Consider the following 13,271-nt stretch of genomic DNA (forward strand, 5'->3'; position numbering starts at 1 on the left):
ATTGAAGAGGCAAGTCTATAAGCGCAGACGAAGGATATCAAGTATCCGGAAAGATTGTGTATGGAGGAACGGTCTAAGATCCCTCCCAATGTGTTCTCCAATCTCATAAAACATTTCAGACAAAGGCTCAGTGCCATTATCCTCGCAAGGTGAGGTATTGAAAGGTATTGGAAACAGGGGTGCCAATCATTTTGACCCCTATCTTTTTTAGAAAAAAAGTATTGCTTGTTAAACAAAATCTCTTTCTCTGAGCAATTATATTAGTATAAAATAGAATTTTCCCATTTTTTGGAACATACAATATAACTCAGTATTTGAAATATTTATTTTATACAGTATTTTTTGCTCATCTTTAAGGGAGCCAATAATTTGGGGCCTGACTGTATATATTTTGTTGCATATCTTAAACCTACTCATTTGCAATTTATTTCAATCCTAAAATTGAAATGCTCTGACAAGCACCATCTCTGAGATTGACTTTTCCTGTCTGAGGGGATGATGGGTACATAAGGGGATGCCCAGACATGTGTGCAGGCTAGTCTTGTGTAGCCTGTATTATGACAGATGCATATGCGTTTTGTTTTGCCAGATGTCTACCCTGCATTTTCAGTACTTGAAGCACTTGCTTCGCTTTTCAAGTAGCTAAAAGCCACCTAGTTGGATTCTGTGTGTACTTCCGTTTGTACCACCGCACCGTAAAGCAACGCAACCCCCAACGTAGCATTGCGGACTGCTCCATTGACAATGAATGACTTCCACCGGAACACAAAGAGTTTGATGCATCTGGTGGACATGAGACATTAGGCTTTACAATTGGTGCAATTCTATGACGCAATATTATCATTGCATATGATATCAGCAATATGAAATATGTGCCGGTACTCAATTTGGGTGCCGGTATACTGTTTATATTTAGGTGGAGGAGCTCCACAATACTTAACAAATATTCTGAGGTGCCGGTACTCAACTCCGGTGAGCTCCTGTCCAAGTCAAGCACTAGCTGTCCCCCAATTCTCATAAGGCCTGCCCTGTCTGGGGCTGGGTCAACGCAATTGCATTTTAATCATTTAGCAGACGCTCTTGTCCAGAGTGCATACATTTTTTTTTTTCATACTGGCCCCCCGTGGGAATCGAACCCACAACCCTGGCGTTGCAAGCGCCATGCTCTACCAACTAAGCTACACGGGACTATGACACAACGAATGCCTGTCAGCCATGCTACCTTACCCCACCTTATTTTTTTAGGCATAATGATTGGGGTGTTGTTTTGCCGTCCTATAGGCCTATCTAGTCCAGATACTAAACAAACAAGACGATTAATAGTGTAACGTTAGGCCTACTAGCACAGACAGTACAGACAGCACCCGGAACAAGGATGTCAGTCATCCCTTTCGCTACAATGAATGACTCATTTTCGATTACACATTTATTTCCACAACCAAGGCAAATCCCGTAAATTCGTTATGAAAAAGGCCATTTATCGTTAACGTTTAGAATGAACGGTTACAATGTAGCGAGTATATTCGTCCGCGGTTTTGTAAACAATTCATTCTGTTATTAGCCAACGAGCTAAATAACAGCCTAACATCCGCCTCATATCGTTGTTGTCATTTCTACTTACTGTGTAAACGTTTTTTTTGTTCTTACCCATTCCTGTTTTTATTGTCGTGTCTTTTTTTGTGTCTTACTGGTTGTAAAGGAATATTGTCCGTCATTCCTGCAGCCCTAGTTGACGGTGACGCCAGGCAAAAATCCACCTAGCCGTCTCTGCGGGTTGTGACTAGATGGAGTACAGCTATGGACGGAAGTGACTGTCAGTCCAAGGTCCACAAATATTGGCCTAGGCTTGTCGAGAGAACTGAATCAGAAAACTTCAACCCAGTAGCCAATGCTTGAGTCTTGACCCCTGTCAATATAGTATACCGTCACCCTGCTCTCCATGTCAAGAGACCCACATTGGAATATGTCTACACCTGCAGGACATGGGGATTATGTCATTTTAAAAATGGTTGGATAAAGTAATTAGGCCACACAAAACCGATATTGTTAGCTTTGATTGTGGGAAGAAAATGAGAACAGACATATGGCGAGTTGGAAATGCAAATTAATTTAGTTGATGCAAAATGATCTGGGACCAAACATTTATTTCTGGGACACATGTGAGATCAACAACCAAACCAACAACTCCAAGAAAGTCATCTGAAGGAGACAAGATGGAAATCAGGGATGTGCACAATGCAAATGAAAGAAAAGTAGCAAGAACAAACCCATGAGGTAATTAATCCACAAAGTCCATGCTGAGAGGACAGAGCAGATAGTTACAGTCCTGCAACTGAAATGCTAACTGTTCCAGACAGAACTAAATAAATCAACTTCAAACAATTAAATAAAACACTCAGAAACACATGATTTTCAGAGTAATTCATGGCATGCTGGGAACTGACAAAGGAATGCAAACCAAAGTCGGAAAGGTCACCCTGATTTCTATTTTCATAAAGACCAGAAAGTAACATTTAGGTGATAAGGAAACATAATGAACAAAGAGAACATTTACATTGTAAACAAGCCTACACAGGCTCAACATTTATTGAATTGTATAGACAACCTCAAAGCAGTTCTGATGCATGGTTTGATTTCTAAAACAAGGCACAACTTGGTAAATGCATTTCAATGGAAAATGTACAGCAGGATTATAGAGTTAATCTGTGCATTCTGAGTTATGCAAAGAGTCCAGTGATACATTCATTACTTACACAACTCAGTAGATTGTGCGAAGAATGAAAGCATATCATTGCTTACTCAGAATGTATCAGAGAGTGAATGTACCCATTGCGTTAAATTTGAGGGTAGGTGGAGGATAAACTAATATCTAAATGAGGTAGAGAGAGAGTTGCCCCAAAAGCTCTGGCATCGTACACAATATAAATAACAAAACAAAAAAGTTTAAGATTCCACAGTTGATAAAATAATGTATTGTAGATTCCCAGTCAATGGAGAGAATTATTGAAATATGTCAAACTTAACACGGTTGGGAATTGAGTTAAATAGAGTAAAATTCTGAATTCAACGTTTCCACGTCCTCAAACAAAGAAAAGATGATGCAATCGCTGATGTGCCCTCTTATATGAAGATCAAGGTATATGTCAATATGATGGTTTTGAAATGTAACCATTAAAATGACAAGCTTACCAAAAATTGTGAAGAAATAAAGTGCAGGCATGATTGAGAGCATTCAGCATTATATGGGTTGTGTCCCAAATGGTATCCTATGCCCTATATGGTGCACTACTTTTGGCCAGGGCCCATGTATGTAGAGAATATGGTACCAATTGGGACATAAACCCTAGCCTTCAGAACAAAACCACCAAAAGACGCAGAAGCTCTACAAAAATGAATATTTGGAGCAAAAATATGGAAGCAGAAAAATATTTCCGGAAACAATGCAATATGGAAAAATATAGTACCAGTCAAAGCACATACAGACAAATATAACCTTCATTACAATCTTGTGGTGCTTTAAAAAAAGACAATACAGCAACAATTCAAATTCAAGCTAGGCACTTGGCATGAGGTTTTTCAGTTTTAGAGAGAAAGGCAAATAAACTACTTTGTCTCAGCATGTGTAAACTACCTGGAAACATTATCAACATCCAAAATGGATGACTGAGCAAATCAGTAGGCCTGTCTGGATCAAACAAAAGTACATGACACCCGACAGATAACTCTCAGCAGACCACCTCAGAGCATCTCCAAACAACTTGAAATATCAAACTCTTTCCTATGAAATATCATTACAAGACAGTTGGCCATGTTGAAACTATACAAATGTCATAAAATGTATGGCACACAATAGGAGGAGAGCCAAGTAGTTATGTACTGTAGAGGAATCAGGACAACCACTGGTTTATCGGCACTAAAACAATGGTGTCCACAATCGGTCATACACTGAAGCTTTTCTAATGCTAGACAAAATCCTTCAAAGTACAGTTTCTTCCGTCAAGGAGAGAGACATTCTGAATCAAAGCGGTTTCAAGAAGGCCATACATTCAACTTCTGGATACAAGACTAAAAAGTGTCACACAGAAATACCCGCATATATTATGGAGAAAAATATATATATAACCGTAAATACAACTACAGTAGTTATATCAACTTCAACTAAAGGGGTGAATTGTTCAAATGAAAGGAAGAGCAGCACCATTTAAGTTACTGAGAGTTCCAACTAGGCTTTGCAAAAAGCAGTAATATGTTCAGCAAGGGTTATGGACGATCTCTTGAAAGTATTGGAATAGCACGTGTTGATTGTACCCGTCAAGGACCAAGTGGCAATGTTAGCTAACATTGCTACTATGAACATTCAAAATCTGTACACAATAGATGAAAAAACTATAAGCAAAACAAAAACAGATAAAACTGCCTTGTTCTTCCATTTTACTACTAGTTCACTGCAATTTTCCCTTCCTCCATGAAATGTTGGAACTGAGATCTGGCCACGCACTCAGAGCCATTCCTTTCCATCTCTGCCATGGTGGCAGGCAGGCCAGAGTGGGAGCAATCCATTTTCATCAGGCCTCCAGTAGAGCGGACCATAGGACCACCGGCCAGGCTACCAGGCATGGGCATTCCGCCATTTTGGATCACAGAGATCTCGTTAGTCTTCATGGACAGGCCGTTGGTGAAAGCAGCAGTGTACTGGTTCCACAGAGACTGGTCGAAGTTCATTGGCGGAGGAGGACCCAGTTCCTTGGGAGGAGGCATCATATCTGGCATCATGTTGCCAGACTCTGAGCTCATCGCCATCAGGGCCATGGGGTTGTCCAGAGAGAGGCGCTGGCCGCGCCTCGCAGAGCTGTTCCACATGTGAGTACCAACGTGCACCTAAAACAAGCATGGCATAGATATTACTACAGAAAATTAGGTCAGACTTATTTGGACAGTCCAATATAGATGGTCATACTATTAAACTATCTGTTGATAAGCAAATGCTTGCTAAGGTTAGGGTAATGTTTAAGGTTAGGGCTAGGATTGAGGTAAGGGTTAAGTTTAGGGTTAAGGTTAGTTAATCGAAATGTTGACAGTTATTGAACATCTACTTGGGACAATCCAGCCACGTAGGCATGGGTGGGCCCAGACCCAGCCAATCAGATTAAGCAACAAAAAAATATAATGATCTCTACTCATGTTCCAAACAGGACATTATTTGTATTTTTACCTAAACATCAGATAGAATTCATAGCAAGCAGTGCACTGGAATGACATTCACTCATGGGATGGGTGGACATAAATAACTGAAAGCCACACCCCCAATTATCCATGAATATGACTGCATTGAGGCATATGTCACTGTGCTTCTATGGCTATATGCACCATGCCACCGCCTACTTCATTTGTTCATTTAGCAAATACAGCTCATAATCCAGTGCATTTATCACAGTCAACACACCAAAGAAATTCTCAGCCTCATGTCAAAATGTGTAGAATTGCATGAGATTAGCTACAGTGGGGAGAACAAGTATTTGATACACTGCCGATTTTGCAGGTTTTCCTACTTACAAAGCATGTAGAGGTCTGTAATTTTTTTATCATAAGTACACTTCAACTGTGAGAGACGGAATCTAAAATAAAAATCCAGAAAAACACATTGTATGATTTTTAAGTAATTAATTTGCATTTTATTGCATGACGTAAGTATTTGATACATCAGAAAAGCAGAACTTAATTTTTGGTACAGAAACCTGTTTGCAATTACAGAGATCATACGTTTCCTGTAGGTCTTGACCAGGTTTGCACACACTGCAGCAGGGATTTTGGCCCACTCCTCCATACAGACCTTCTCCAGATCCTTCAGGTTTTGGGGCTGTCGCTGGGCAATACAGACTTTCAGCTCCCTCCAAAGATTTTCTATTGGGTTCAGGTCTGGAGACCAAGATTTTGCGATACATGGCCCCATCCATCCTCCCCTCAATACGGTGCAGTCGTCCTGTCCCCTTTGCAGAAAAGCATCCCCAAAGAATGATGTTTCCACCTCCATGCTTCACAGTTGGGATGGTGTTCTTGGGGTTGTACTCATCCTTCTTCCTCCAAACACGGCGAGTGGAGTTTAGACCAAAAAGCTCTATTTTTGTCTCATCAGACCACATGACCTTCTCCCATTCCTCCTCTGGATCATCCAGATGGTCATCGGCAAACTTCAGACGGGCCTGGACATGCGCTGGCTTGAGCAGGGGGACCTTGCGTGCGCTGCAGGATTTTAATCCATGACAGCGTAGTGTGTTACTAATGGTTTTCTTTGAGACTGTGGTCCCAGCTCTCTTCAGGTCATTGATCAGGTCCTGCCGTGTAGTTCTGGGCTGATCCCTCACCTTCCTCATGATCATTGATGCCACACGAGGTGAGATCTTGCATGGAGCCCCAGACCGAGGGTGATTGACCGTCATCTTGAACTTATTCCATTTTCTAATAATTGCGCCAACAGTTGTTGCTTTCTCACCAAGCTGCTTGCCCATTGTCCTGTAGCCCATCCCAGCCTTGTGCAGGTCTACAATTTTATCCCTGATGTCCTTACACAGCTCTCTGGTCTTGGCCATTGTGGAGAGGTTGGAGTCTGTTTGAGTGTGTGGACAGGTGTCTTTTATACAGTTAACGAGTTCAAACAGGTGCAGTTAATACAGGTAATGAGTGGAGAACAGGAGGGCTTCTTAAAGAAAAACTAACAGGTCTGTGACAGCCGGAATTCTTACTGGTTGGTAGGTGATCAAATACTTATGTCATGCAATTAAATGCAAATTAATTACTTAAAAATCATACAATGCGATTTTCTGGATTTTTGTTTTAGATTCCGTCTCTCACAGTTGAAGTGTACCTATGATAAAAATTACAGACCTCTACATGCTTTGTAAGTAGGAAAACCTGCAAAATTGGCAGTGTTTCAAATACTTGTTCTGTATAAAAATGCACATTTTTATTTTTGCCCCATGGGAAAATGTTTAGAATTGCAGGAAGTTAGCCATTTCATACCAGGCCACAGAGTCCATGAAAGACAAAGGCTTTAATAGCATTTATTTTATATAAAAGTCAGCCTTACCTTGAGGTTGCCTTTAGTGGTGAAGGCCCTGCCACAGATGGTGCAGCCGAAGGGCTTCTCGCCAGTGTGGGTCCTCTCATGGATCTGCAGGGCGCTGGCAGAGGAGAAGTTTTTGCCACAGGAGTTACACAGGTGCTGCTTGCTGGATCTACGGTGAGCACTGGAGCCATCCTGTGGTTGCCCTCCCGCTCCCTGGGGCATCTGGGAGACAAATAGAGGGCCCATGCCCATGGATATCTCTGGCGGAATCTGCCTCTCCAGTTTGACCAGACTGGGAGGCACCCTCATAAAAGGAGGCAAATGGCTGGGAGCTGTTGAGAATAAAAACAAATCCAGTTAATAAACAATAATCAAGATTACTCCAAATCCTACAGGGGATGTGATTGATTTACAATACAGCACATTCTAATCAAAGGGGTTTATACACTTACCATACTCCCCATTAGTGAAGAGCAGGCCAGGCTCTTCTTTGATGGTTTTTGGGGTGAAGCTGGGTGCCGTCAGGTCCAGAGCTCCATTGGCATCCTGAGAGCTGCTGTCAGAGTCTGTTCTAGGCCCATTTTGGGTGTAATCCTCAGGGATGGCTGACTCGGGGGACTTGGACTGGCTGCTGCCTACATGGCTGTTGACTGGTGATGAGGAGTGGAAGGAGACAGAGTCTGAGATTGCAGGGCTGCGGCCGTTCTGGTACTCTTGCTCCCGGATGCACTCGGAGGCTGAGGGGGACTCTTTGGGGGGCACTCCATCACACTCCGCGGCAGTGCCGCTTTGGCGTTGCAGGTTGAGAGCCGAGGGGAGGTTCTTCATGTGGATCTCCTGAGCAGCTATGCTGGAGAACATAGAGGATGGAGGAGCCTGATTAGGTTGGTGCAGTTCCTCAGAGGAAGATGGTGCGAGAGAATCTGAGGTGTTGCTTGGCTTTTCTTGAGAGTCAAGCTCTGTGTCTTGGTCTTCCATGCATGCAAAGCCATTGGTGTCCATGGACTTCTCATCGGGCAGAGAGGAGTCAATTTCTTCAAAGGCCTCAAACTGGGTCTCTGGCATGGGGGTGTTGGGGATCTGGCCTCCCATATGCATGCGGATGTGCTGCTGAAGAACCACAGCATTGGTGAACTTCTTCTGGCAGATGGGGCAGGAGTGCTGCATCTTGAGGGGCGTGTTGGCCCGATGGACACCGTAATGAGCTTTGAGGTTGCCATTGGTAGAGAAGGCACGGCCGCAGATCTTACACTTGTAGGGCCGCTCACCCGTGTGCGTACGGTAATGCATCTTCAAGGAGCTCTGGCAGCTGAGCACCCGGTGGCAGATGTAGCACTCGTTTGGGTCATTGGTCCTCTTTTCCAGCCCATCCACCATCTGCTGTAGTTTGGCAGTTTCAGAGCTGTTGTGGTCGCCAGGAAGGCAATTGCCATTCATGTGATGCAGCGCTCCCAATAGCTCTTTAGATACATGGTGGTCCTGATCAGAGCCCATTTCGTGATTGAACATGTTTGAGGAAATTGATGCGCAGTCACTTCCTGATGACGCTCTTTGGGAGAATGGGTCACTCCTGAAACCATCAAATGAAGGCTTGAACCCCTGCAGTGCTGATGGGTGGAAACCTGGAGATGGGAGGCAGAGCATTGGCTTCATGTCCACCATGTTGGATTCTTCAATGGGCATTGACATGCCGTAGGGGATGCCGCTGCTGGTGGGAATGTTGTCAAGGTGTTCTGGCACCGGGTGTGGGTTCATCCTGATGTAAGGGTACTTCTCCTTGTGTCTCTGGAAATGCACTTTGAGGTTTCCTTTGGTTGTGAAGCGGTTTCCACATATGTTACATTTAAACGGTCTTTCTCCAGTGTGTGAGCGCAAATGGATCTGGAGTGCGCTGTCGTTCCCGAAAGTTTTCCAACAGTACTTACACTTGTGCTTGTACATGCTGTCGCCACCAGACCCGTTTTTAGACTCCGGCATATTTGGGATCTTGCTCTTTACTTTCTTAGAGGGATCCATCCCTGATGAGAGGCCAGTGAAGGGACTTTGGAAGGCCATGGAGCCTGGTGAGTGAGGCAGTAACGCTGGTAGGTGGTTGGCCAGGTCTGGGAGCCCCTTCAATATCTCGGCTTTGGAGGGCATCGGACCCAGGCCTTGAGCCAGTGAGGTGGGAATGCAGTTGGACGGAGGTAGTTTACCCTGTTTGAGTGACTCTAGTGAGAGGCTCTGGTTGCTAGTCCTCTTGCCGATCAGGGCTGCTGCAGCAGAGAGCTGCTGGGAGAGATGAACTCCTAGGGCTTTGAGGGGGTCGACTGCTGCCCCTAGGGCCGAGTGGAGGCTCTGTGGAGCCATCATTGCCACCTGGATACGTATCTGCTCAGTCAGTTGGATCTGCTGGAGCTGCTGCTGCTGGAGGGCCACCAGCTGTTCCAGGATCATGGGGATGGCCTGCAAGGCCTCCTGGGTGGCCTGTGGAGACTTGCGGTTGTTCGACCCACTGTTTGATGAATGCTGAGTGACGGCCACTTTGGTGCAAGGCATTGACTCCAAGGTGACGTTTGAATCTTGGGGTTTGGCTGAGGCTTGGTGCTGATGGCAACTCATCTCAGGCCTGGGACTGTCAGACATCTCCACCTGGTCTTGTTTGGATGGTTGTTCCTCACTGTTTGATTTTGGTTCTTCCTCCATCCTTTCCATAGACACTGCATTGGACTTTGATAGAGTATTACTGCAGGACTGGCAGTCACTGTAGTCACTCTGGAAGTCACCGGGGGAGCCTCCTTGTGAGAACTCTTCTGGTACTTCTCTCCCCTCTCCATCTTTCATGATGACCATCTCATTACTTTTAGTGCAATTATTCTGATGTTTGAAAAAGTCAGCCTCATCGATGAGTTCAGCACAGCATTTGTTGCAGACCTTCGTCTCATCCATTCTAAACCTCTTCACCTCATTCCCATCCTCTTCAGTTTGACCGTCTTGTAGAACCCCTGTAATGATAATAAGCAGGAAAATATCAGGTTAAAACCACTTAAATAACAATAAACCAACTAAAGTCACCAAGTATAAATAAGTCTGGATAATTAAACATAGCCAGTATAAGTACATTCTGTAGAATTGAAATTCAATCATTTAGAGTTATCTTTTTCAATTTCAGTCAAACAATACATTTCTATATATATCCCTTATCAAACTTTAATATATATACACATACACTAAAGGTGGTATTCAAATACTTTAATAATTAGGTTAATCTATATTAGAAATTAATATTGCTTGGTGGGCAAAACTTGAATAAGTCATTTACATTCATGAAAAGCTTTTCTCAATCACATTTCCATTCAATGCATTGCTAGCATGAGGGTTTCGTGTAATTTCGGCTCAGTGCACAACTGAGCCAGCAGAGGGCAACATTGACAAAAACATCAGGGGCAAGCGACCAAGGTCTCCTGTAAAATAAAAAAATGAAGACAAAGACCAGCCTGGCTCTAATGACACTCATTTCAATTTAGAAACTGAAATGAATCCCTATAACAGAGCATACTTTATTATAAGGCCACATGTAAACCAACATTCATATTGTGTGGGCCTGTAATAAGCCTGAATTTGCCACAATAATTCAAGTCTGGGAAGTATGGTGTGAACTATAAACAAAGATGTAGTCTACATTACCTGTACTTGAATGTAACTTCACACCAAAATCTATATAAAACAAACGACTGTGTGCCTATGCTCACAATAATCAGTCAGAGCAGCGGCTTTATATAGAAGACATCAATCGATTTGCCTTTAAAACCCAGAAAATATCAGGGGCAATCGTCTCGCATATCAACTTCTCATTTACATGAAAAGTACATTCTAGCAAAATGGAACATGTCGGACTGGAATAAATGTGATTATTTTAATTTGTCTGCCCACCGAGAGGCCATTTCACAACCAGTCGCATTGTCAAACGCTAATGTCCTCTCTCTGTGGGGTAGACCACCTGTCTGCATTCTTCCAACGAAACTGTTGCTGGACTTGTTAATCACCAGGCAACTGGAGTGGGGTGGAAAAAATGGCAAATGGCATTGTATTCAGAATCCGTTAATTGTCAAACAAGTTGGCAATGTTGTTGCAGTGCATAATAACGCAGTAGGCAGAGAACGTTACCTTATGACTCCATATGCAAAAAAGTGGGCGATTTTGAGAGACGCAACTAATCAAGAACAACCCGCAAAATGAAGGGAAAACAAGTGAAGAAATATATATATAAATAACATGACTGACTTCCCCACTTGTGTCAGGTATTCATTTGACCACTTGGTGGCACATAAATTGTATCAGATCACCAATATGGCACGGGGTGAAACTACACAAGGGTTGCCACTTAATGAGTACATTGATAGCCTGTATTAAATGGGACATGTCACCATTCTCAGATCAAAGAAACACCGACAAGAAGTTATCGAACATATGCACGTTCCCAATCAAGCAGCGTAGCCTAAATGTATGTAGAATCAATATATATATCATTCCTAAAGTGATGTTCATTACCATGGCATGCTTTACATGGCAACACAAGCCGCACCCCCAACTCTTGCTTGCCTACAAACCCCCTCACCTTAAGTCAGCTTACTTCTGAGTCACATTTCATACTACATTGTCGGACACCTTTGTTATAAAATTGCTCCCAAAATACAGCACAAAAATATATGCCTTGTGTTTGAGCACAAATAAAACTTCTACAGTCAAAGCAGGAGAAACAACACATGCAATCAAATTATGATGCGCAACATGGATAGTTGTTCAATTAGGCCTATGTGAAAAGATCAAAAGACGTGCAACTGATTTGTCTACAATTATTTTTAATCTTCTAAAAGACAGCCAACCAAACATTCACATATTCTAAAATAGCCCACAGCAATAACCACGTTAGTGATAGTCACCCAGCTATTCCAGTTTCGTATTCCATAGGTAACACTTTCGAAAAACTTAGATAAAAGTTAAGGCATCATGTCGTTTACAGTGGACTTTCTGGCTCACTATCAAACAAAACGCAATCGATTGATCAATTGATGTTCAAATCGATTAAACCGTATTTTATTCACACGAATGTTCACGAATAAACGCAAAAGGTTTCTAATCAAGAAACTCGCTTATACAATTTCAAAAAGTCAACTGTATTTTGGCAAAAATAGTAAAACTTCACACAAACTCGCAGGTTTATTCATAAAAAAGCATGGTCAGTTCCAAGGGTCATGATCCAACCAGGTCAAAGTGCAAGGAGAAACAACGTATAACTTTCCAAATAAAAATGTTGCTATCTTGCAACATTGTATAAATGTAACCCTGCGCGACTCTTTCCAAAAGTGGTTTATCAGTCCAAAAACTCACCATTTTCTGACGAACCGGGCTCATCGGAATTGATTTGCTGTGGCTTAGCTTGCTTGCGCCTCGACATGGTGCAACCATCGGGAGCAAATAGTAACGCAATTTTCTTCCCTTCTTTACAAATTCTTCGGGTTGGAAAATTAGCCCCTGAAGTGGAATTGCGCATGTCAAAGTAATTATTATTATCAATAATGCATTGCGATTTATCATGGTCCTCTGACAGCTGATTGGCTCCACTCCAAGTGCTTACACATTATTCAAATAGGGCCCATTGATGAGAAAAGCAGAATGCCATGAGGGGGCGGGAGATGCGATACTAGTGGATAGGCAGCAATGGAGGGAGGTAAAGGAGTTACAGAACTACCTAATCTGCTATACTTTATCTATGGACATATTGTCACTTGAATAATCATTTCATTCAACTCAAAGTTTGTTTAGGGTACTCATTAGAAAAGTTAACTTCATCATGTAGAACATTTTTAAATACCTTTGAGAAATTAATAATCCCATGCAGACATTTTAGTTCATTTTAATCTGTCCTTTTCTTCCAATATCCAGTCAAATATTTTGTTTATGATCCATAAACCCTGCACTCTATCCTTTGAATTGAGATCTAGGTGAGCTGAATTAAAAATTATTATTGTGAAATCATTATTTACAGTGCCTTCAGAAAGTATTCACACCCCTTGACTTTTTTCACATTTTGTTGTGTTACAGCCTGAATTTAAAATTGATTAAATTGAGATTGTGTCTCTGGCCTACACAAAATACCCCATCGTGTGGAAGTATGTTTTTAGACATTTTTACAAATTAATACAAAATGAAAAGCTGAAATGTCTTG

At 42.4% G+C, this 13,271-nt stretch overlaps 2 protein-coding genes across 2 annotated transcripts in view; both read right to left on the bottom strand.

The window, feature by feature from the left end:
- Positions 1–1,933, bottom strand: part of LOC121545781 (probable phospholipid-transporting ATPase IIA) — a 39,437-nt gene extending 37,504 nt beyond the window's left edge. Inside the window, exon 1 of the mRNA XM_041856606.2 lies at positions 1,648–1,933. Coding sequence (XP_041712540.1) covers positions 1,648–1,715 — 68 coding nt within the window. The 5' untranslated portion in view covers positions 1,716–1,933. The remainder of the gene's footprint in view (positions 1–1,647) is intronic.
- A 194-nt stretch (positions 1,934–2,127) lies between these two features.
- LOC121545780 (sal-like protein 4) lies at positions 2,128–12,587 on the bottom strand. The gene is made up of 4 exons (XM_041856605.2): positions 12,434–12,587; positions 7,516–10,047; positions 7,085–7,395; positions 2,128–4,878 (listed from the first exon to the last, which is right to left on the bottom strand). The coding sequence occupies exons 1-4, from the start codon at positions 12,498–12,500 to the stop codon at positions 4,438–4,440; spliced, it is 3,351 nt and encodes a 1,116-aa protein (XP_041712539.1). The 5' UTR covers positions 12,501–12,587; the 3' UTR covers positions 2,128–4,437.
- Between the last annotated feature and the right edge of the window lie 684 nt (positions 12,588–13,271).

The sequence above is a fragment of the Coregonus clupeaformis genome, chromosome 30 (assembly GCF_020615455.1).
Source record: "Coregonus clupeaformis isolate EN_2021a chromosome 30, ASM2061545v1, whole genome shotgun sequence".
NCBI lineage: Eukaryota > Metazoa > Chordata > Actinopteri > Salmoniformes > Salmonidae > Coregonus > Coregonus clupeaformis.

Excerpts from the sequence above, each read along its gene's own strand:
- LOC121545780 (XM_041856605.2), bottom strand. The coding sequence starts at position 12,500 with ATGTCGAGGCGCAAGCAAGCTAAGCCACAGCAAATCAATTCCGATGAG. Across the intron at positions 10,048-12,433 it reads GCCCGGTTCGTCAGAAAATG|GGGTTCTACAAGACGGTCAA; the intron begins GTGAGTTTTTGG and ends TTATCATTACAG. Across the intron at positions 4,879-7,084 it reads CCACTAAAGGCAACCTCAAG|GTGCACGTTGGTACTCACAT; the intron begins GTAAGGCTGACT and ends TGCTTGTTTTAG.